General features: G+C 56.4%; 1 protein-coding gene across 1 annotated transcript in view; it reads right to left on the bottom strand.

Annotated features, from left to right (window-relative positions):
* Window positions 1-526: 526 nt before the first annotated feature.
* Window positions 527-23,647, bottom strand: part of SPATA20 (spermatogenesis associated 20) — a 30,645-nt gene continuing 7,524 nt past the window's right edge. Inside the window, exons 9-16 of the mRNA XM_067547477.1 lie at window positions 22,458-22,532; window positions 21,475-21,687; window positions 20,726-20,918; window positions 18,520-18,688; window positions 15,735-15,943; window positions 14,760-14,959; window positions 12,832-12,912; window positions 527-1,875 (exon numbers count right to left, since the gene is read on the bottom strand). Coding sequence (XP_067403578.1) covers window positions 1,705-1,875; window positions 12,832-12,912; window positions 14,760-14,959; window positions 15,735-15,943; window positions 18,520-18,688; window positions 20,726-20,918; window positions 21,475-21,687; window positions 22,458-22,532 — 1,311 coding nt within the window. The 3' untranslated portion in view covers window positions 527-1,704. The remainder of the gene's footprint in view (window positions 1,876-12,831; window positions 12,913-14,759; window positions 14,960-15,734; window positions 15,944-18,519; window positions 18,689-20,725; window positions 20,919-21,474; window positions 21,688-22,457; window positions 22,533-23,647) is intronic.

Genomic DNA, 23,647 nt, shown 5'->3' on the forward strand with positions numbered 1-23,647 from the left:
AAGGACATGGAGCTCTGTAATCAAAACCAGCAGCAGCTGCAGGTTGCACCACTGCTTCTTAAAGACCCCCACTGCACATGACACAAGGAATTAGACCAGGGGTTCCCACACTGTGGGCTGTGTGGGCCGCAACAGTCCCAGGTGGTTGACCAGAGCAACTACATGCCCTAGTCCAGCTCTTAGTAAATCTTCAACTCCCCGTGACTCATGTAATCTAAGTAAAAGCTATACAAATGCAATGCTTTGACCTGCATATGTTGGCCAGAGTATGGAAAAAAAATTTTTTTTATTTATTTGTAAAAGGCTGCGATATGTCAAGTTGAATTCTCACGAGTACGATGGTGTGTTTCACTGCAAGGTAACCTCACAACGCACACCACCGACGCCAGTTACAACGGTAAAAACCAGCAAGCGGTATTTCAATCCGACAGGGATCGATTTATTATTGGAAAATGAGCAGGGTGAAGATAATGAACGTCCCAGACCATCTACAGCCACAAGAAATGAGCCAGCCAAAAAAAATAAGGGACGTGGTAAGAAAATATGGCCACACCTCCTTGAAGTTTGGATTCTCTTTTACCGGCTGGAATGAAATGGTAATAGCGGGCCACATGGCCTACTGCAGCTGCACAGGTGGCCTGCAGGGAAAAGAGTCTGGGAACCCCGCAATTAGCCCACACTGCCAGGGGCCTAGAGGAATTGGACACTGCTGCATATGATTATTGACAAACAGACACTCCGGCTCCACATCCCCCTTTGGCACTGGCTAGAGGAGGCCAGTGCTTCTCAACCTTTTCAGAGCACGGCCCCTTATTTAAGCTCAAAATATTTTGTGGCCTTCCTTGCATTTATGACCAAGGTATGAGTACAAATGTATTAATGCTAACTGATGATCAGCCTGCGTGACTGATTGGTGCGTGTGGGTTTGGAGAGGCTGACAGAGAACTCTTGGCATTGAAAGGGGAGGTTGTGCAAGGAGTGTGATTTTCTTTGCTTTCTTTGGTAATAACATTTCCAGTGCCTCATCCCCCCCTGGATTGCCTTTCACAACCCCCACCCCACTTCCAGGGATTGCTAGTTACCAGTTGAGAAACATTGGAGCAGGGGGATGGGGCGTCAGGACTCCTGGGTTCTATTCCTGGCTCTTCCTATGTAACCTGGGCAGATCTCTCTGTGCCTCAGTTTCCGTATATGGGGACCAGGTCAACCTCCTGGGGTGCTGCAAAACCTACATAATTGTAATCAACCTCCCTGGAGAAAAGCAGTGACCTGATTGTGCATTACAGTGATTAGATTCCACTGCATGGGGACTCTTCATGTTTGACTCAACTGCATGTTTAGGATTAGAACTGACCCCACCTGCCAGTGGGAATCTGACCTCAGGGAACATAATCTGCCCCCCATGGGCAGTGCTCTCAAGAACTGTTGAGTGTGAGTCTTCCTGACGCGGAGGAGAAAAGATACAGTTAATGCGAAAACATGCAGACTAACACCAGCTCAGAAGACAGCTTCTCGCCGACGGCTGTGACTGCTTGTCGGTTTCACTAAGAACAATCCGGGAAGCGGCTTGTGCAAAAGGTGTCTTTATTGCAGGGTTCTGCGCTGGGTCCATGCACAGTCACCACGGCTGTTTCACTAGTCTCTCCTATTTTCTTTCACCTTCACCGAGACAGCAGGATGCATGGGGAGGCCGGGGGTGACAGCTCACAGCAGCAGCAGCCTGCGCAGCTCCTGGGAGGAGGTGACGGGCAGGGAGCAGGCAAAGTTTTCACAGAGATAAGCAGTGGCTTTTCCGTCTTTCCTCTCCAGGGAGGAGAGGAAGGGCAAGTGGTGGTACAGGAATCCAGTGCTGTCCCCATCTGCCAGCATCAGCACCTGGGATACACGGAGAGGGTTAGGGATGGAGAGAGAGAACACAGTCAAGAACACGTCAGCTCCCCTTTCCCACCATAGGAAGTGCCAGTGGTTACTGCATCACCCCTATACCTGCTAGGAGAGGAGAGAATGGACGGCGAAGAGAACCACCTTCAGCTCTTAAGGCATGTGTCACTGAGCACAGCCCCGTTGATCACATCCCCACAACCTTCTCTAATTGAGCTCCGACTGCGTTAATCACTTTCAAACCATGCCAGCTTCCTGCATGCCGGAGGCAGAGCCCCAGCCCCAGCCTCAGCCCGGACGGATCCAAACCAGCCTGAGAGCTAACGTTCCCATCAGATCCCTGCGACATCTGGCAGAAGTGAAATAACCAATGCCCCCTCTCAGGCCAATGACTTCACGTTCAGAAGCAACTCCCCCCCCCCCCCCCCACACCCACACACTATGGATATCATGGAGCCCGGAGAGGGGACAATCTTCCAGCATGGCAGACATAAGGGGGGACACAGCCGGGGGGGCATGGGCAGAGCAGCCCAGGCACAGGATGCAATGACACCGGGAGGCTGTTAAGCAGTCCAACCACACGGCCACTGATGGCTAACGGTTCACATGGCACCTGGGCAATTTTCAAGCCAAAATGCTGATCCTCCTTCCCCACCAGAGTCTGTGCCCGCCACACTGCCTTTCCTGGCTACGCTGTCACCTACACGTTCCTCTGCCGTGGGCCAGCATGTGCTGGCTGGGGGGCAGAAGGAAGCACGTTTTCCCCGGCCAGCCCGTTCTCCAACGCCAGCAAGGAACTGCAGTGTCCTTGTGTCCTTCGTCCCAGCACGCTGGGAATCACTTGCCCGTCCGGCAGCTGAGAACCGGAAGAATTCACCTGCTCCCGTCCTAAAGCCTTAACTCCACCTGCTGCCCCAGTGTTTTACTGAGCTCTCTGGCCATCTCCTAATCCTCCAGTCCTCATCCTCCCCAGCCTGCCAGTCGTGTCTAGCCTTCCACAGGTCTGCCCTCACCCTGCTTCCATCCAGCCATTCCGTCATATCCCAGACTTTCCCTTCTCCTCACTCAGCCCGACCTGTGTCCCTTTAACGAGATCCTCGTTCTGCTCTGGCCTGTGTCTGCTACAATAGCTACCTCTCAGCCAGCAACGCCCTCAGAACACACCCTGCCTTTGCATCCACATGCTCTGCACCGCAGCCCAACCTTCCCTGCCCTGTGCGCGCCTCCCAGCCCTCCCTGGCTGGTACCGGCCTGTCTCCCACCCAGGCAGACGTCACATACGTTTGGTGACTGTCACCCGTGTTTTCACCTGTCAGTTTCCATGGCAGAGCAGAGCTCTCCAGGGCAGGCGGAAGGTCAAGGGGCTCAGAGCTCCCATTGCAAAGCGACTGGGTCACCCCCTATTAGAAATCCTATTATCAGCTCAGAGTCATAAACGGCTGCAGGGCTAATGAATCTGTTCCACAGACAGATTGTTTGTGATTAGCCCCACGGGATCACGGCTGTTAATGGGCAGAGTACGGCAGCAGAAGCTCAGGACTATCCAGCACCAGGGACTTTCGCTGGGGTTTGCCTGGGGTGAGGGTGATCAGCCTTTGGGTAAAGCCTAAGACAAGGCAGGCCAAGGTGAAATCAAAAGGCTTCTGCCAGGGATGTTACAGGGTCAGGTGTGCCCTTCTCCCCTCCGCACAGGGATCCACCGCTGACCACACTGTAAGAGGAGAGGAGACCGGGAGGGAGGGAGGGACTGGGGGAAGGAGAGAGAGTAGTGGAGAGACCGTGTCCTGCTGAGATCACAAGAGGCGGGTGTGAAATGTGTGTGATCAGCAAGGTACCAGAGAACAGGGGGCCCTCTCCCGCTGCACCTGACAGGATGAGCTGACAGCGCGGGAGCCTTCCTGATGGATGGGCTGTGGATACAGGAGCACAGTGCAAAATGCCACTCTCATCCCCACGCGCCCAGCCGCGGGCAGCACGCACGTCTCACCAGCTCACGGCACGTCCCCGCTTCCCCGCGTGCCGCTTCCAGAGACAGGCACAAGCACACAGGCACACACGGCAGGCAAGCAGGGATCACACCCACACCCCTGAGTGTGTACACACTCCAGACACCAACACATGCCTCCCGCCCCAACCCAGCACACTCCAGACACCAACACACGCCTCCCGCCCCAACCCAGCAACCACCACACAGATCACAGCCACACCCCAGAGTATGTACACACACCAACAAAACATACACCTCACACAGCAACCATCTCATAGATCCCACCACTAACTCCTGAGTGCACACACTCCCCAGCAGTGATACAGACCAACTCTCTCACTGAGCACATCAGTTCTTAAATACACACGCGCACACACACCCAACCACTGACACACACCTCATCACACCCTAGTACGGCAACCACCACACAGATCATACCAATGCCCCCCAAAACGCCCCCCGGCACGGACGTACAACGCTAGAACAGCAACCCACTGCACACATCACCCCAACTCGCATTAACACCCAACACACATCAGCTCCCCCACAACACACCCCCACCAACTGCCACCTACCAACCCAGAGGCAGGCAAATATCCCACCCGCTGACACACCCCACAGGCACAGCAACACCCACTTCGCACTGAACCCTGCTGTGAGCCACAGCCCCCCACCTGCCCCAGGCCCCGGCCACACCTCTCCTAGCTCCTCTGCCAACGCCCCAGGCTTCCCCAGACTCCTCACTGATAGGCCTCAGCCTCCTCCACACAGACCCGGCCGGCTTCCCCCCTCTGTCCTGTCTTCGACATGGCTGCCATGCCTCAAAGTCCCTCCCTCACTCGTTTCCTCTGAACAGCCCCCCAACAACTGTCCTGTCCCGCTCCCCTCCGTTTGGGCAGGCCCCCTCGTCACACAGTCGGCACAGCTGCCCTCCGAAGGACTAGCCCTCACCCAGGATGCCTTCGATTCAGCTGCTCCCATCTCCTCCACAGGGGTCTGGAGCTAGCTGCCCCTGCCCTGCCTCTGCCTCCCGCTCAGGATGGGCATCCTTTCTCTCCCACCCCCTCTTCTGCCTCCCCCCAGCTCCCCACTGGCTTTGTCTGGAATTAATTCCAGGAGTGATTAATTACCAATTCATATCCAATCTGAAATTCATTATTCATTTTCTCGCAGCCTCCCTGAGGTCCTCTTGCTGGGCCTGGACAAAGCAGAGCCGGCACGAGTGAGAACGGAGATAATGAAATCCTCCATAATTACCCCACAGGCCATTAGCAGGCCAGGGAATTAACCCAGCAGCAGGCTCAGACTGACATCTGTCTGCCACGGTCAGGCCCACTGCCCTTGGCCCCAGCACTGTGTCAGATTAGGGGAGAAAGAAACCAGCGGCTCTTTCCTCCCCAATCCACCAGCCCCTGCTGACATGGAGCAGTGGGGAATCCAGGGCACGTTCTCAGCGAATCAGTGGGACCAAGGAGGACTGCGGCTCACAGGTAAAATCCTGGATCCCCCCCTTCTAGCCAATCAGCAAGAGCCCCTCAAGCCCGTCCTCCTTGAGATTCAGAGGAGACCTCAATGAATGGCTCGTCCACCCCTTTCAGAGCACAACAGCATGCACACAGCCACAGGGGCAGGCCTGGACCCCCTTGCCTCCTGAGTGAAGGGACCCTTGAAAGAGTAACGAAGGACAAAGCTGCATGGATGCAGCTTCCTTTGAGCTCAAAGCGTGTCACCAGGGTGAGCGTGACCCTATGAGCAAGTGTCACGCAAGCCAAGGACCGTTACCCACGTTCTACAGGGGGAGGTGGGGGGAACTGAGCCACAAAGCGGGGAAGTGACTTGCCCGTGATCACGATGCAACTCAGCAGCAGGTGAGGAACAGCCTGCAGGACTCCCAGCTCTCGAGCCACTACACAAAACCACAAGCAAGATCCATGTCACAACTGACTCTCCCCGGACTGCTGAAAAGGGATCTCTGGGCGTTGCTGATCTGGCCCTAGCAGCATGGAGCTCAGGAGAACTCTTCGATCCAGGCTCTTCTCTGAGGGGCCACGGTTCAGATGAATGGTCAGACTGGGGTCCTTGCCGCTTGTGGTGCTTATAGATCCCATGGCACTTTCATAGACACGTCGAGTTTAAAGTCAGAAAAGACCATTCCGATCATCTGCTCTGAGCTCCTACATAGCACAGGCCAGAGAATGTCACCAGTAATTCCTGCATCAAGCCCAACAGCTTGTGGGTGAATCAGCGCATCTTCTCACAAGGACACCCAATCCAGGTGATGGAGCCTTTACCACAGCCTCTGGTGATCTATCCTAATGGTTAATTACCCTCCTCCTTGTTACAAACTCGTGTCTTCCTTCCAGTGATGAGCTGTTAACCTTAGTGCCTTGGCCAAGACTCCCGCTCAGGTCATTAAATCGATCTCCCTAATTTCCCTTCGCACCCTAAGTTGCATAGCATTCTGCGTCTCTTCCTGTTTCAAGCTGCCGGGTAGCGTTGCTGATGGCTGTTAAAGAGATGCTGTGCTCTGCCCCAGAAGAGGCTGCACTTTGGAGGGAAGGAGAAGTGAGCCTTTAGGACCCAGATCTTCCATCAGTTGGTTACGCGTCTAAAGATGGGATGAAGGATGCTTGATAAATGAAGGACGCTATCACCATTAACCCTCTTTGCACCTTGGCCTGAAATGTTGCCATATAAAATAACAGGCCGGGGTCCCTGCTATCCCAGGTCAGCATAGTAAAGGGTTAAATGAACACATCCTTCAGCATCTTCACTGATGCGCCCAAAGGTTCAGAGAGCAACCGCTGCTCCCTTGCGCCAGGTGCCCCCCCCTCCCCCCCCCAACTGGTGTGACATATAAATTCACCAGCTCCCTCTCCCTCAATGCGTTCTATCAGCACAGAAAAGATTTTGCTGTGACGTTTGTGAGGAATTCATTACTGGAACGACCTAGTTAATTACATCAATGCAAACGAGTCTAGCCCCCTGGGGCCTGCCAGCAATGGGTGGGTGGGCGGGGGTGTCAGGAGATGCACTGAGTCTCTTAAACTCCTGACACTGCTTCTCCGCAGAGCCACGCCGTCTCTGAAGCAAGAGCTTTGTGCTTGGCCTTTGGCTGGTGAATGGGCTGAAGAAAGAGAAATGAAGAATGGTGGGTGTGCCAGGAAAGGCCGGAGGAGCCCGAGATGTCCTCCAGGAGAGCAGCCTCCTGAGGTGACGTGATGCCTCTGCTGAGAGGAGGAGAGGCAGTTTGGGCTCCGGCTGCCACCGTCTCGTTTGAAGGGAAAGTTGCTCTGACTCTGTTCTAAATACTGAGCAGTGTGGCTGGAAGGCAGCGGACTTTGTCCCTCTTCTCCTGGTAACAGAAGAAGGCTCCAGGAGGTGGGGAAAAAGAGCCAACCAATTGCCCCCTCTCGCAATGGGCTCTGCACCAAGAGAGCGGAAGCAGGCTGGAGAGGCGGCACTGCTGCCAGGCACGTAGGACTAGCTTTATCCTCCCTGCAGGAACTCTCCTGTGGCCTGGTTCTCCCTGGCCCGCACTTGGGGCAGGCCTGGACACAGGTGCGAAGTGAGTGTGGACCACTCCCCTCGGGGACCAGAGACTGCCTGAGGGGCAAGGCAGGGGGAGAGTCAGGCCCCGGGAGTCTGCAGCCTGCGTTTCCATGGCAACCTGCGGCCGGCATTACATCCCGCCGCTGCTCATTAAACATACCCAAGCCTTTCACTGCCAGGTCATTCTGCTGAACCCAGCCCCGACGGGTGATGACTGGAAGTGGCTGGGAAATGAGCTGATGATCTCAGTCCAGTTCCTTTGGTGACCCGGGACTCGAGGGGCAATGGAGACTGAGTTAACAGCACTTCTCTCGTCCTGAGAGGTGGGTTTCTCCACGTCGGACCGGAGGCATGCCGGAGGGATGGTATGGGGCAGCCTGGGCTGCTGCTGCCAGCACGGCCAATGTGGGGCATTATCAGAGGATGTCAGTCCTCAGGCTGACAGCCTGGCCCATTTCAGCAGCATAGCGTGTCAAATGCCCCAGCAGCAGCAAACGCTGTCACGTCCATGAGACCCAGCAGCATGAAGGCTTCTTTGGGCTCCTGTCTGGAGTTCCCTTGGCACTTAACCTCTCAGCATCAGCAGGGACAGCGCTGCCTCTCTCCCTCCAGTGGCAGCAGAGATGCTGCGCCTGCCTTTTTCTCTGGCTGCAGCCCCGAGCTAGAGAGTCGCAAGATACGCAGGACACTTCAGCTTCGATTCTTCTGCTTCCAGCACCATTTTATCAAAACGTGACAAGGTAGCACCCAGGAGTCGCTTGTGTTCAGCAGCTCTGTCTCCTTGTCAGTGTCAATTACATCAGATCTGTGTGGAAGAGACAGGATCTCTCACCCCAAGCCTGGAGACAACAGAGAGAGGCAGCTGTCACCATGACTGGTGCAGGCCTCTGACATCCTGTCCACTACAGATAGGCTGAGCAGGACATGGTACCCCTCTCGCTGCAGACACCAGCTCTGGGAGAAGCCTTGATGGATCCAGGTCTGTGTAACTTGAGAAGGTCCAATCCAAACTATCACAAACTTCAGGCGGGTTGGAATCCAGGGTTCTAGTTTAGGCCCATCCCTATGGAAAACTGACAAGAGTCCCTCTCGCATCCCCAACTAACGACCAGAGCTGGTCAGAAAAACTTGGCCAGAACTATTTCCCATTGGAAAATGAAGTTCCGTCAGAACTGAAACGTTTCACAAAATCATGTTGATTTCACAGAAATTTCTCCGTGGAGAAAAATCTGGAATAAAAAGTCCTGACCACATCAAAGAAGGCTGTTTCTACGTTTCCAGAACAAAAAGTTTTGACTATTTATCTGGGAACAACTTTTTCCTTCAACATTTTTTTAATTGTGTAGTTTATTATAGATTATTAAATTCAAATAGAAATAGGAACGAAATGCTTCGACTGATCTGAAATGAAGTTTTTCTTCCTGGGGAATTTTGAAATTTTTGCATTCTGTTCTGAATAGAAATTAATCCAAATTTCACAATCTCATACTCCATCCTGAAACAGTTTCTGTCCTCTGCACAGCGCTATGAATGACATGATGGACAAGTCAACGCCCCATCCTGATGATGTCACGTCACTTCCTGTTCAACAGGTGGTCATTTCCTGCGTCTTCTCCTACAGGTCATTGTTTATATCCTGTGGCACAAAGTTGTTGCCCTGTCCTCAGCCTGCATCTCAGCAATGCCAGTTCTGTCAGCTTGTGCTGCAGAACTAGTGCCTCAGAACTTGCTGCTCTAAAAAGCACTGAAAATCCATTTCAAAGCGCAGTCCTCTCTCTGCTGGGGCTGTCCTTCTCTCTGCTTTGTCAGTCAGTCAGTCAGTCTCCAGGGCTTCTGTGCTCTTTTTAATGGAATCTTTTATAGACACATAGAAAGACTCCAAAGCAAGTCTCTTCCCCCTGCATTCTGCAAAGTGATCCTAGAGATTGGGATGTGATGCAACGAAGGGGAAATAACACATCATGTCAGAAGCAACATTTATTTAGAGGGACAGGGAAAGGGTCTTTTACTGCCACGATTTTCACTAGGAACCAAATGAGAGCCATGCAACAGAACACTAGCATGTAGTTTTGTTCAATATCCAGCTGCAATTTACATGGATCCACAAAGAGGATAACCCAAATCCATCACCAGGTGCAACCCTGCTCAGGCGCCTTTCTATGAAGCAAGGAAAGAGAAAGTCCCAGGAGATCAAAGTGAGCACAAGAGCAACAGCTGTTGTTAGAGGATAAGGCGGGGGCAGAAGGGGAGGGGAAGGCGGGCACCTGTTCTGGCTCTGCGAACTGATCTGCTAGAAATGGAGCTGGCTGCTCATTTCTTCGGGTACTAACAGATGTGCCAACAAACAATGGGGCAAAAAATTCTCACTCTTCCTCCACTCATTACCAAAAATCAGCTGCAGTTTCTTACCCTGATCTCAATCACACAATCCTTCGAGGTCACAGCTCCCGCCCCCAGTGACTAGGCCAAACGTAGAATCCACTGGTAGTTAAAATACCAAAGTGTGGGCTCCTTGGAAACCATCTCCATAAATCCAGGCTCTGACGTGAAACCCATTCAAGGGACTAATCTTCCTCCTGCTCTTTCCTGCCTGGTATTGTGGGAAAGGCAAACCCAAGAGATGTTCCCTCACCTATCTCTGCAATGCTGCAGGGAATGTCTCGAACAGCTGGGCTTTGGATTCCAAAGCGCCATGCTGCAGTTGGATGAAACTGAATTAAATAGGTAAAAAGGAAGTGAATTTCCATGCCATTTGATTTGCTCACGCTCCCCAGTCGGCTTGTCGTCCATGTCCCCTCATGGAACCTGTTCTGATTACAGAGAACAAAGGCTGGCACAGCTGTTGAAAAGGGAGTAATTTATTAGCAGTGGCACCAGAGGACTCAGCCTCCTGCTGCCAACACAGTACGTTCAATTCCTGCAAAGTGGGTCACTGACTTTAATCCTTCCAAGGGAGAGAGGGAGGAACAAAACTGGAACGGAAAGAGACCCCGTGAGCAGAACAGGGACTGGCACAGGGTACACTGGGGCCATGGGACAGGCCAGCTTGATATGGAGCCAGCACCAGAGAGATGCTGGAGCCAGAAGGGAAAGTACAGGCTCTGGGCAACCAGGTGCTACATTCCCTTCATTACGCCTTCCCACGCCTGCTGATCCTCCCACGCCCACAGGGCAGTCACCCAAAGGGAGGGGAAATTCTGTGGGAGGCAGCCCAGCCTGCAGGTGAATCTGTGCACCCCCAGCCACCTTGCGCCACACTGACCCCTAGCCAGCAGCACCCACTGCACCGCACTGGCTTCCCCCCAGGACCCAACTTTCCACTGCTGCAACCTCCCACCCTGGAGGCCCTTAAGCTGCCAGAGCCCTGAGTAAAAACAGCTGATTCTCCGCTGGCACGTATCTACATTAGCTCTAAGGGGCACCAGATTCCAGGGCAGGGCACAGGGCTGTTGTGTAGACAGAATGGATGCTGACTATCCCACACAGACACCAGAGCTGCAGTGACGAAGCCCAGGAAATGACCAGGCTGCTACAGACACAGACCAGAGAGTAACTTAGTGGAGCCAGTGACTGGCTGGCAATGCCAATAGCATGGATGGGGACTGGGGTGCAAGGGAGAGATTGCTGGGCAGTGAGGGGCCACATTGCGAGAGCGTCACGGCTGCTGGGTGTCCTGCCAGACATACACACTGGGCAGGGACTGAGATCCTGGAGGCTGTGCTGAGGAGTTATCCCTGCACCTCTATTCACTTCCATGGCATCATGTCAGGGCTATGATGTGAACAGGGTCTGAGCTTACTGAGTCAAACCAGCCTGTTAACAGATCAGGGCTCACACACGGAGCAATAGAGAGAGTAAGTATGTCATAGCAGAAATGCAGGGAGAGCTCCTTGGACGCTCAGGGGCAGGAGTGTGAATCCTGGCACTAGCGCTCCGGTGTGCGTCTGGGCATGCGAATCCCGGCACTAGTGCTCTGGCGTGCATTCGCGAATCCTGGCACTAGCGCTCCAGCGTGCGTCTGGGCGTGCGAATCCTGGCACTAGGGCTCTGAACTGCTGCTGTCAGCAATGAACCCAGTCCAACAGTTCACAGCTACGAACCTTTCTTCCCCTTTGGCGCGGACTCCCTCCCTTCCCTCTGCCTTGTCTCATTCACCTTGACATGCCATCACATAAGCAAGCTGTCAATCAAAGGGGCAAAGACACGGCCCTTTGAACATGACAGCTGCCACGGGGTCCAGTGGTCGCACTGTTCACAGGGATTTCTGCCTCTGCCACAGCAGTCGGACAGCTCCTTCCCCGCCCAGCGCGGCACTCCACTCCCACGGCCAGGCGGGCGGCTTCTCCCATCCCCAGGCGGGGTGCTCAGTCCATGCTCCAGAACCACCCAGCCTAATCAGGAGTGAAGATGCATCAACTCCCTTCCACTGGGAGAGCAGAACCGGAAGGGAGCAATGGGGAGATCTTGCAGCCCAGGCCTACCCTCCCCAGGGGGATGCTTAAAATACAGTAACTGCTAACTGCAAGGAACAGCCGAGCACCAAAGGCTTGTTCAACATCTAAAAGGATTGCATTCAACACGCCCGTCAATGACAAACGCCCAGGACCCAGGCGACAGTACTGCACAGAGCTGACTGCCCCCAGCCCATAGGACAGACAGCACGAGGCACTGGGGGGGGTGAGGAAAGCAGGGCCAGCACTGGGCTCGTGGGAACTCATAGACCCGAGAGTGGACGCGTGGATCTTGGCTCCGGGCGGCTCTGTGGGCCTGGGACCGAGCGTGGGTCTAAGGGAGACCCGTGTCTGTGAGGTTTGGGGATTTAAATGGCTGGAAGAGAGCACCAAGGTCTGGGCGGGTTCATGGCACCGGAACGGAGAGGGGGAGTCTGAAGGGTTACAGTTGAGGGGGAGCTGGGGGCTCAGAAGATGTTGCATTTCCAGGCAGAAGTTGTGTTCTTGAGTTCAGTAACCTAGATGCATGTGCAATTCACTGCCGGCAGCTGGGCAGGGTGCATGCGCCCTGGAATAAGTCTCTCTCCTTGGGCAGCAGCGCTGGGAGCCCCATGTGAACACACATGCTGTGTGATCGCTGCCGTTGTAACAATTCATTTCCCGGGCACGGGCTGACAGAAAGAGCCGCTGCTGCCATTTCTCTGTGTCAGGGAGAGGCGCCCAGGGAGTGGGCTTCATGGCCCCTGCCTCGCAACCTGATAAACGAGGCGCAGCAGCTGGAGGGAGTGTGGGGAAAGTAGGGCACCCCTTTAAAAGAGAGGCGGGTGGGGGGAGAAAGAGCATCAGGCATCCAGCATGGTGCAGAGAAAGCCACAGCAAGGTGTGGGAAGAGAGGCAGGGAAGCAGAACTAGCCTGTGCCGGAGGGCAGCGGGGCTGGCTGGCTGGCTGTGGAGAGGTACCTTGTTTGGAGTGAAGATGGAGTGGACACAGCGTAGCAGATCTTTAGTGTCTTCTCCTTCTGAGGCACCGCAGATAACGACCTGTCCGCAGAGAAAGGAACAGCAAGGTGAATGGAAACAGGCTGTGAAGCCCACCCCCGTTAGGCCAGCTCCCCAAGTCAGCGGCGCCCCAGGGTGTTTACACCATCTGAAGACCTGGTCCACGGGCTCCCCCCCCTAACTCCCAGGATCCCAAGGCGCTTGGCACAGAAACTGACAGACAAACTGTTCAGGGGCCGCTTCCCCCACCACCGACATGAAGCCACCTTTGGGGTGGAACGCGGCTGCAGCTTCACGGCGCTCTGCACGCGACCGCAAACGCTGCAGGCCAGTCGTGAAGAAAGGAGCCTCGTTCGACTGAAACTGCCGGAGGAACTTGGGTCGCAGAATATCACTGCATGTTAGGCTCTGGCCAGGAAACTGGGACTCACATGCACTCAGAGCCCTGGGGGGCGTTACTGAGCACAAGTGATCAGGGCCTTAATTGTACGTCTCATCTGAAAGCCAGCGCCGGCAGCAGGAAAGGGCCTCTTCGCACAGGGCTGCAGGGACATAGGTTCAGGGCTGGCACAGAGGGAAGAGCCCCCTACTGAATCATCAGCCCTGGGCTTCCCCCCTGCAAGCACTGGCTCGGCCTAGCCAGGCAGGATCACCGCACAAGCTGTGGTAGGGTGGGCAGGCCGGAAGGAGACACGCGAGCGTCTGTTCGACGGGAATCGTTCTCGGTCTCTGAATTTCGAGCCTGCCCATCACCGCAGCCTCTGGGCGCTGGGTGTGTGAGTGGCCGGGATGAATTGCTTGGAGGCTAGAGACAGAGCCCAGTGTAAATCTGCATTACGGTCACGCCAGCTCTCAGGAGCTGCCCTAAGAGGGAGGGGTGGGTGTACGTGTCGAGGCCAGGCGTTGATTTATGATCGATCAAAATACACCACCAATATTGCAGGATGCTCGCTCCTGAGAGCCAACTTGGAATGGCAACAGCGCAAAAGCAAGGGAAAGCTGGGGGGAGGGACTCCGCCCCCGTCTGCCCAGGACCTGCATTTGATTCTAGAGCCGGTGAAGGACAGCGGCGACAGGCTCTTACCACTCACCCGGGAACACTTTGTCTGACTCTCTGCCACACACCAGGACTGGGACAGTGCTCCAAAGAGGGCTAGCTCTGATCCAGCATCTCCCCTCCCACACACACACACACATGCATCTCAACATGCATGCGCAGGCACAAACGCACACAATGCACACAGACACACACGGACATGGACATGTGCAAAACCACAAGATGACAGAAGCACACACGTGCATGAGTTCGTGCCCAAACATACATGCACGCAAACATGTACACGTGCCCCAACACAGACACACGGGCGCACACAGGCACAATTACACGCAAACAGGCAGGCACATATACACTCGCGCAAATCCAGATGCACACCCAGACACAAGGACGCATGCATATGGGCCAGGGCAAGCTCACACAGACGCACCCATCCCCCTCTCACATCCCACAACTCCCCCAACATAAGATCTCTGCCCATCTGAATCCCCCTTTCCCCAGCAGTTCAATGCGGACAAGAGGCAGCTCACGCAGATGACGCTAGGAAAGGCCTATTTCCCCTTCATCTTTGTCCCTATGCCCCCTACTCATCCACACACATCACATCACATTCTCCTCGTTCAGCCCATCCTCTAGGGCCAGATCCCCCCAGCCTGGGTGAGGGACAATGCATGTGGCAGCATGGGGACAGGGTTCCAGCATTCAAGGAGCTCCCCTACAATCTACAGCGCTCTGCCCAGGGTGGGGAGAGGCAGGGAAAGGTCTGGAGCAGGCCACGCTGGCGGAGCAGCAGGCATGTCTGTGACTGCACAGATCCAATGGCCAAACGCCCTACCTGTTTGAGAGTGCGGTGAAAGGCCACGGTGGCTCGGGCCATCTCTGGCAGGGCCACGGGGATCTTCAGCAGCCTCTCCGAGAAGGCAGCCAGAATCTGCCCGGCTTTCTCCACCCACTCCATGTTGCCAGAGTAAGAGGCTGCCCTGAGCAGGTTAGCAACGGCCACAGAGTTAGCGCAGGGCTCCACGCCGTCTTGATCTACAGGGAGACAACAGCCGGTCAGCCCCGCAGCCCAGTGCCCCCTCGGTGCAGCTCTTACCACGGGAGGGCGGCCGCAGCACGGTGCCAAAGGCGCATGTCAGCATGCTGGGTGTCCAGGCCTGGCACCACTCAGCCTCCCCAGGGCTGCTGCTCTGTGATGCACCCAGGGGAGACGTCTGCTGAGGCTGCAGCCCTGAGACCTGAGCTAGGGACAAAGCATGAGAGATCCAGGGGCTGGGAACTCCTTCCCTGGGGCCTATTTCAGCTTCCTCATGGACAAGTCAAACCCAAGCTGCTTGTTAAAAGACATTAGCAAGGCCCCCAATGACTCACAGCCTCAGGCGCCTCAGTGGCTCCAGGGTTAGTGTCCTGCACTGCCATGCTGGAGACCAGGCTCCAGTCCGGAGCTGGGCCGCTCCCCCTCCAGGCTGGGAAAGCTACAGAGAGTGACCATGTCGGCCTGCAACGATCTCTGCAGCCAAGCAAGGACTAGCATCGACGGGCAACACCCTGCACCCTTGCTAGCCAATGAAGGGCACCACCATACAAAGCCTGGTAGGGAGCGGGAGAGGACTCCGCTGCTTTTGGGGTACCCCACTCTCTGCTTCTTGGTGATATCAAAGACTACAACCAAGGAAAACGAAAACCCAGCTTCTTGTAGGTCCTACACATAAACACAGCTGTGCCGGGCATGACATTAAAATGATTTCTCCAGACTCCCTCATTCTCCAGTTGAGTCTGGGGGCCCAGCCCGGCTCTACAGTGTACTTACCATCCTTCAGGCGGAGGAGCAGAGAGGAGTCGCCAGCCTCGCTGGAGAAATACGCAAAGCCTTTCGAGTCCCAGAAGAGCTCGTCCTGTTTGCGCTGGAGCTGCACAGCCCACTCCAGCCAGCTCTGGTTCAGCGAGGCCTCGTAAAGGTCAAAGAGAGCCTGGATCACAAAGACATAATCCTCAAGGAAGCCCTGAATGGGGACAGCGCTACAAAGACAGATGGGGAAGGGAGGGACAGAAGAACGTGAGATCCACTACACCGGAATGGGCCAACCGTCCCTGGTCTCTGATGCCTGTTAACACTGGAAGGAAGATGATCCCCACTCCCCTGGGGCATTCAGCTGGGGAACACTGCCCCATGGAACAGATGTCTTCCTGACCCCAGTGTGTGGTCAGCTCACGACCCGACCCTGGGCCAGATCCTCAACTAGTTCAAACTGGCTTTATCGGAGCGAATCCAGTTTACACTGGCGGAGGATCTGCTCATTATTTTGAACCTGACACCAGTTTGCCGGCACATGGTCCCCAGCCAGCCATCTCCCACAGGGCTATGAAAGTAACCACCGGGATACCCAAATAGATACGAAAGGCCTGATCCCCCGACTTTACAAGGGGCTGGGCCCCTCAACTCCCTTCGAAACCAGCGAGAAAGGAGGCTGCTCTGTCTGCCAAAACGGACGTCCCAGCACCGTGGAGGGTGAACGGAACCTGGCTAGCTCCCCGCGATCACATTCGCACGGGCGCGTGGCGTGGGCTGAGGGCGCCGGCCTCTCTGAGGGTGCGGGAGAGACCCGGTTCTCCTGGTTAACTGGAGCGCAGCGACACACAGCCTCCAAACCGCCCCCAAGCCCGGAGCTCTGCCAGGCAAACAACAGGGTCAACAAACACCTGCCCACGGCCCCCGCTGCGGTAAGTCGTTAACCAGGCACGAAACCTTCCATTCAAATGGTCTTAATCCCTGTTGACACAAGCCTAATTCGTGTTTGCCCAAGAGGGCCGCAGTGGCAAGGCAGGAACAAATGAAGGGGGAGGGACAAGGGGGTTCGTCTGGACTGAAGAGCTCCTGTTGTCTGTTGTCGCCTTGTTTAATCAGAGCTGCTGGCAAATATTCAGAAAGCACCCACTGCTGGGGGGCCGCGCAGCTCAGAGCCACGTGGCCGGCTCCCTCGCCCCTGGCTGGCGACTGGACTCCAAGGGTGCCTGGGTGAGCGTGGCGGTCGTCGGGGTCTGGCAGATATCGCTGCAGCACCTGGATCCGCACTCCCCTGCTGCGTGTGCACTGTCTGCACTGACGTGCGCAGGTGTGCTCCTACAGCCATGCACGCGTGCGTGTGCGCGTTCACGTCTGGGCCTGCCCCTGCCCTGCACACACCCTTTGTGCATCTGCACCATGTGTGCATCGCTCTGCAGGTGCGTGTGTAACGAACTGTGGCAGCACACATCAAGACCCCCCCACGTGCCAGCAGGGGTCGCAAAGAAGATGATCCGTCACAAAAGCACCCCCCCCACACACACACACGCGCGCGCGCTAACCTGCAACCTTTTGCCACAACTAAAAGGCTGTGAGAGGGGCCAGCCATCAGAGGGAGACACGATCAAAGGCACTGCACAGGGGCGTGCACACACAATAAGGGAGGCTTGGTGGGCTGGAGGGGGTTGGCAGAAGCTGTCTGGAGCAGGCCCCTTGAGTGTTTCCCTCCAGGCAGCAATTAGCACTGACCCTTGATACATGGATCCTGCCCAGCCTTGATCTGTGCACACTCAGGCCGCTGGCTGAGCTGCCATCCTGCAGGGAGCAGGGGGAAAGGCCTGAGAATGGTCAGTGAAAGGAAAGCCAAGCCAGAGACGGGAGAGGATTTGACCTTCATTCTTCTGAGCTCAGTTGGGAGCCCATCCACCCTGAGCTGAATTAATCTCGCCCCAGACACACACATGGGAAACAGACCTGCCCCGTTCCCCGCACCGAGCAGAACCCCAGCCCCGAGGAGAGGGGGCAGGCAGACAGACAGCTGAACGGACACAGGGCAGAGGGCTGCATGGAGACAGATGTGTGAGAAGAGAGGCTTGCATGGTCACACAGACAGCGGTTTGGATGGGCAGCCGTCTGGACAGTCGCCCAGACCGAGGGTCCGTCCAGCTGTGCACAGAGTTCTTTCCACTTACCACGGGCTCAAGGGCATCAGAGAACGTCACGTTCCTCATGGTCTGGCTGGGACCCTGCTTTTCAATCCTTCCCTTGCTCCCTTGTTCCAAGACTGAAGCCCACTGGCCAGTCTGCTAGACCAGTGGCAATGCCCTGCATCACCCGCCAGCGTCAGCCTCTCCCTCCCCAGCCTGGCAGCAGCTGGGAGCGGCCGAAGGGCAGCAAGTGCAGTCCACAAGTGACCCCTCTGGCTGCCTGTAGGCTGGGCGGTGCGAGGACCCCACAGGGGAAGGCTGGGGCCTGCGACATGGGGCCCTGGGGAGCAGAGGGGGGCTGGGAATGGGGTAGAAGACACTCAAAGGGACGCAGAGAACCTTCTCCTCACAGAAACCGCAGCCCGGACACCACAGCAATAGACACCTTCGAAAGGCAGCAGAACAAGTGAGGCAGATTAAAGAGACAGACAGACTGATCAGACAGACAGTCGGCCTCCCTAGTGCTGGTGATAAACACCAGCGTTTAAGGTTCCTTTCCTAACCACTGCACCTTCCGATGGGAATGGCCCCCTGCCCTGTCCTTCTGAGCGGTGCCCGAGGCAGATACCCCCTTTGCACTCCCCATTGCTTGCTCCTGCACTCACCTCTGCTCCACCGAGCTGCCTTTGCCCCGGTAGCAGCTCCGCAGCAGCCTCCCGCTGCTAGCATCAAACAGGTGGCCTCGCAGGAAGTCGGCAGCCCGCACGGCCCGGCTGACGTACTCCTCCTGGCCGAGGATCGACCCGCTCTGAGCGAAGCCCGAGATCATCAGACCTGCACGGGTCGGAGAGAGAAGAGCCTCGCTCAGGCTGGGACTGGGCCAGCAGGGGCCATTCACTGACCAGCGAGCGTCACTCCTTCGTTTGAACAGCCCACATTAGTCGCGCTAACGCTGAAGCCAGGCTGGAAGCAGGACAGCCCCAGGCTCCGACAACCAGCGTCAGCCCCCGAGACAGTCGTGTCTCAGCAGAGTGGCAGCTGCCAGGAAACAGCTCAGAAATGCCCCTTTGGTGCGATACCGAGTCGCTCCCATCTGCAGTGCTCCAGTCACGCCGTGCGGTCACTGCACGGCAGCCACTCGGGCTCCGGGACAGCTCACATGCAGCCTGATTCACGGGGAGGGTTACTCCGTGCCATGGGACACCGGGCTTGTGCCAGCGACAGGCAGAAACCTGAACCTGCCCCTGCCATGCCGGCTAGCAGTGTCAGGGCTGGCCCTGGGAGCTGATCCTGGCCCGGGACTTGAACCCACGACGTTGCCACCCTATTACACCCCACGGACACTTGTGACAGCTCACCCGCCTTACGCAGCCTTTGAAAATGCTGCACTGAAAATAGGAGCAAGGTTCTGCTGCCCCCTGCCGGCAAATGGGAGAACAGGCTCGGCAAACAGTCCTGAGCGCCCCAGCCCTGGGTTGGCTCCATTATAACCCTGCTGCTCGCAGAGACACCGAGGGTCGGGGGGCAGAGAGTGTCAGAGAGAAAGTAACTCCGCAGCACCCAGGACCAAAGGCCTGCAGGAGATGCAGGGCCACTGTCCTGCCAGACGCCTTCCCAGGAGGAAGATGCACCTTCCCCATGCTCCCTGGGGAGCTCTCAGCTCCCAGCTGGACCCAGGGCACTGGAGATGCCCCGGAGGTGAAGCCCGGTCACAGCCCTACAAACAGAGAGCAGAGCTCAGCAGAGAGGGGTCCGAGGGAGGGAGGTGGGGAGGCCATGGGCAGCCAGAGGCGGGAAGGGTGGGGGTGCAAGGAAAGCCTGCGCACAGGGCTGGGGAAGGGGGGCAAGAGGGACAGAAAGGGAACAGAGGGCAGAGGGGCAGCCGGACTTAGCCCTGCCTGGAATGGAGCCGCCCCATTGCTGAGCTCCCAGCACAAAACCTCGTGGCAGCCGGCTCTAGGCTGTGAAGTAACAAACGCAGGGACCCCTCGAGCAATCGCCCCTCCTAGCACACCTCCCCAAGACTCCCCGCCCCACACCGCCTATTGGAAGGTTCTGCAGCCCCCTGGCCCTTTCGCTGCAGGGACTGGCGGGCCAGGAGGCAGAGCCAAAGGGCAAGTCTAAGCAGGAGGGAATCAGCCAGGGCCATGACTGGGACCTAAAGGCCCTGAACTCAGGGGTCCAGAAGGGACTGTAGGCTCTGCTCTGCTTCCCGCTGGCTGGGCCAGAGTCTGGTCTATGGCCTGGGTCACTCCCTGCCTCATTCCTTGCAGCACCTCCTGCTGTCCGGGACAATTCATTCAACGAGGCCTCCCTCAAACCACTCTCTTGGCTGGTCTGTGTCTGGACGGGCTGACACCTCCTGAACAGACGATCTTATGGCAGGGCCGGATTAGAGTTCAGGCACTACATGTCCAGGCGCGGGGACCCTGCTCCTGGAGTCATGTGATAACAGCCGAATCTCAGCTTTCATTTTTAAAATGCCTACGTTCCTAGCCCTCGGGGATGCACAGAAAAGCTTAAACAGGAGACCCAAGTGGGCTGACACTTGCCTGAGTCTGCACACAACAGCTCGAAGAGGTGTGAGCTGCCCCATACCCCTTCAAATGGAAGGGAGCCATGGCTTGGGGACAGTGCCACAGTGCAGTGGGGAGCAATGGAGGTCCCATGTCATGGGCTGTGCCTAGGGCCCCAGACTGCTGCAGTCCAGCCCTGGATTATGGTTACTCTCCAGAGATTTAGATGAGGCCTCTTGGCTGCTTCTGTAGCCAGTGCATTTAGGGACGTCAGCCCAGCACTGGCTGAACGTGAGCCCTCGTGACCCCCCGGGAGCTGTGTGCACCTTTCACACCCAGCGACTCCCCCTCTCACCGTTCCAGGACGCCAGCATCTTGGTGTCCAGATGCGGCCGTGGTCGGTGAGCCCGGGCTTTGCAGAGCCGCTCCCTGCTCTTCGTCAGCATTTGCTTGAGCTGCTCCAGGCTCAGACCGAACGTGGCTGCCGTCAGCTCCAGGGAATACTGCATAAGCAGCACGTTCTGCCCTCGCAGCTCGTTGTGCGGGTCCTGAAACGAGAAGCCAGCGGCATCGCACCTCCGGCCTCAGGGACCGGACGAGGCCGCGCTCCCAGTCAGGCCTGCACTAGTGCTCTGCGGAACCTCGCTCCCACACAGAGGAACAGCCAGGACTGTGTCCCAGCACAGACCTGAATGGGTTAATGCATCTTTACCCCACTATGGCTCTCTAGGGATCCCTCGCTAGCAGTGCTTCCCTCCCCATGCCCCAGCAGCCCACACCACTCCCCCCCACTCCCCCCAGCCACCAGTGTGCTTTCCTCCCAATAGCCACGTCTATCCGCGTGACTGTCAATATTTCCACATGGTGTTTTCCCAGTACCCCCAGCTGCCAGTCACTTCCTCCCAGTACCCCCAGCTGCCAAGTATCACCCCATCCCAGTATGCCCACCTCCCAGTATGGCTAACTGCCAGTGTCTCCATAGGACGTCTTCCGAGAACATCCCAGTGTCCAGAGCAGCGTGTGAGTGCAGATCAGAGGCCAGTCTCCTCCAGTGTCCCCCCCTCCCCGTCTCCCTTCCCTCCCTATAGCCTCAGGCCACCTCACCTTCGCTGGGCTCACGTTCCCGCCCTCCTTAACCCCATAGTGATGCATGAAGACATCTGCCAGCGTCTTCCTCTCGGAGGCCCCCTCCACCGGTTCTGGAAGTAGTTGCCGTATTTCCTCTGCTGTCCACACACAGAACGCCCCCTCCCGCTTCTCTTTGGACTTGACTGTCGGGTAGGAGTCTGCGTCCTCTGCACTGTAGAACCCTCCAGCCTGGAACAGGCAGATGCACCATTAACGCAGGCCCCTCCGGCAGGGCAGAGCCGACGCCCCGTTACCACACACACATTAGCAAGGTACCAATGAGCTGCTGTAATTGATCACCCCGGTCAACAAGAAGTGCTGCAGGGAATGGGCTGGGGGGGGAGTGATACTCTGAACACAGAGAAATCTCTGCCCCAGCTAGCTAGCATGAGGCACTGCTAGGAACAGAGAAGAGGGAGATGCTCCAGGTATAACATGTTGATATAGCCGTGTAGTTAATAGGGCACTGGTCTGGGGATGCAAGAGATCTGGGTTCAGTTGGTGGCTCAGCTTCTTGTCTGAACATGGGCAAATCACTGAAACTCCCTGTGCCTCAGTTTCCCCTCTATAACACAGGGATGATAGTTCCCTCCCTCACAGGGGTGTTGTGAGGATAAAATCCCTTACTGATTCTGAGGCGCTCAGGAACAACAGCGATGAGGGCCATGGGCATACCTAGCTAGGACAGGAACAGACCCGTCTGTCCCAGACAGCAGGGAGCGCTGCAGGGGAAAGAGATTGAGATAGACCTGGCATAGACCAGTCTGTTGCAGCCAGCAGAGGTGGGGGCTACACAGGCTCCGTGTTCTGGCCCGACACAGCCTGCGCACCAGAGCGAGCGGGGGATCTGACTGCCCCCGTGTCAGTGACTTTGATCGCTGGCAAACCACAGGAGCCACCAGATGTGACGGCAGCAATGAGGCAAGTGATCCCACACCGGAGCTAAGGTGACGACTTACCCTGTCGCTCAGATCTCGGGAGACATAGAGCAGAATGTCAGCAGCAACGTCTGCAAAGAATTCATCGCCAGAAATCTGTTTAAGACACAAGGAGGATTCTATTCCGGGAATAATAAAGGGAGGAAAAGCTATGCTAAGAGGATCGATTCGGCGTTTATGATTTAAAGAGCTGACACAGGGGAACAGCACGTCTGCCGGGTCAAGGATTGCACACCCAGGACTGGCTGGAGGGCCAGAGCCTGCTCACCGTCACACCAGGGAATCCTGCTGGCGTCTGTGAGTTACCCCAGATTTACGCTGGGTTGCTGAGAGCAGGTAACGTCCTTCGGACTCTTACACAAAGTCAAGCCCAGAATGTCCCACCTGAAGCTCCACTCCTGCTTGTGTTTGAAACCTCAGCAGCAAAAACCTTTGGAGGCCGGCAGGCAAGGCAGGAATCGCCATCTGGCCAGAGACCGACAGAGCGTGGCTGGAGTCCCTGACTTCAGACAGAAAACATGCAGACAAGCAGAGTTTCCTGGGACAATCGAGAGGCCAGTTATTTCATCCGCCTCCGTTGCAGTTGACAGGTAACCAGGGGCCTCAGATCCACTGTACTTGGGGCCTACACATAGACCTCTCTATTGCTCTGGTATGTCCAGGCACAGCCTCTCTTCTGCCGATTTAGACCTGCCACAGTACTGGGGGAGCCGAGTGCACAATGGGGACCGTGTCCTCGCTCTGCCCTGTCCCTGGGGAAGGCATCTTCCCACTTGCGCCGTGCTTTGGCTGATGGTTTATAGGTTCAATAGCTTCCCTCTCACTCCAAGTTTAAGTCTCCCCGGCATAATGGGGGGTGCAGGCAGCTCGTGAAGCGAAGCTAACTCCAGCCTCGCCAGCACCCTCCTCTAGGCGCCTCGTTATTCCAGTCAGGTTGGGGGCCTGGTGAACGCAGGGGCGTCCTTCATGCCTGCAGCCCAAATGCATGACACTGGTGCTCCTGAGACATTCCTGCCCCATGCCCTTGGCATTGGAGTTGGAGCACAAGGAGACTCTTCCTAGGACACATCCCAAACCCGAAGTTCCCCGTCCCCTCTGCAGCTCTCTGCCCCCTCCTATTCCCCTGTAGGATTCTCTGCCTCTCCGCCCCTGTTTCTGAGACCCGGGGTTCATGCCTGGTACACAGGCTCCCCTCCCCAGCCTGTCAGCTG

Source organism: Emydura macquarii, unplaced genomic scaffold (assembly GCF_026122565.2).
Source record: "Emydura macquarii macquarii isolate MOO-44397 ecotype Brisbane River unplaced genomic scaffold, CSIRO-AGI_Emac_v2 contig_1230, whole genome shotgun sequence".
In the NCBI taxonomy this organism is placed as follows: Eukaryota; Metazoa; Chordata; order Testudines; family Chelidae; genus Emydura; species Emydura macquarii.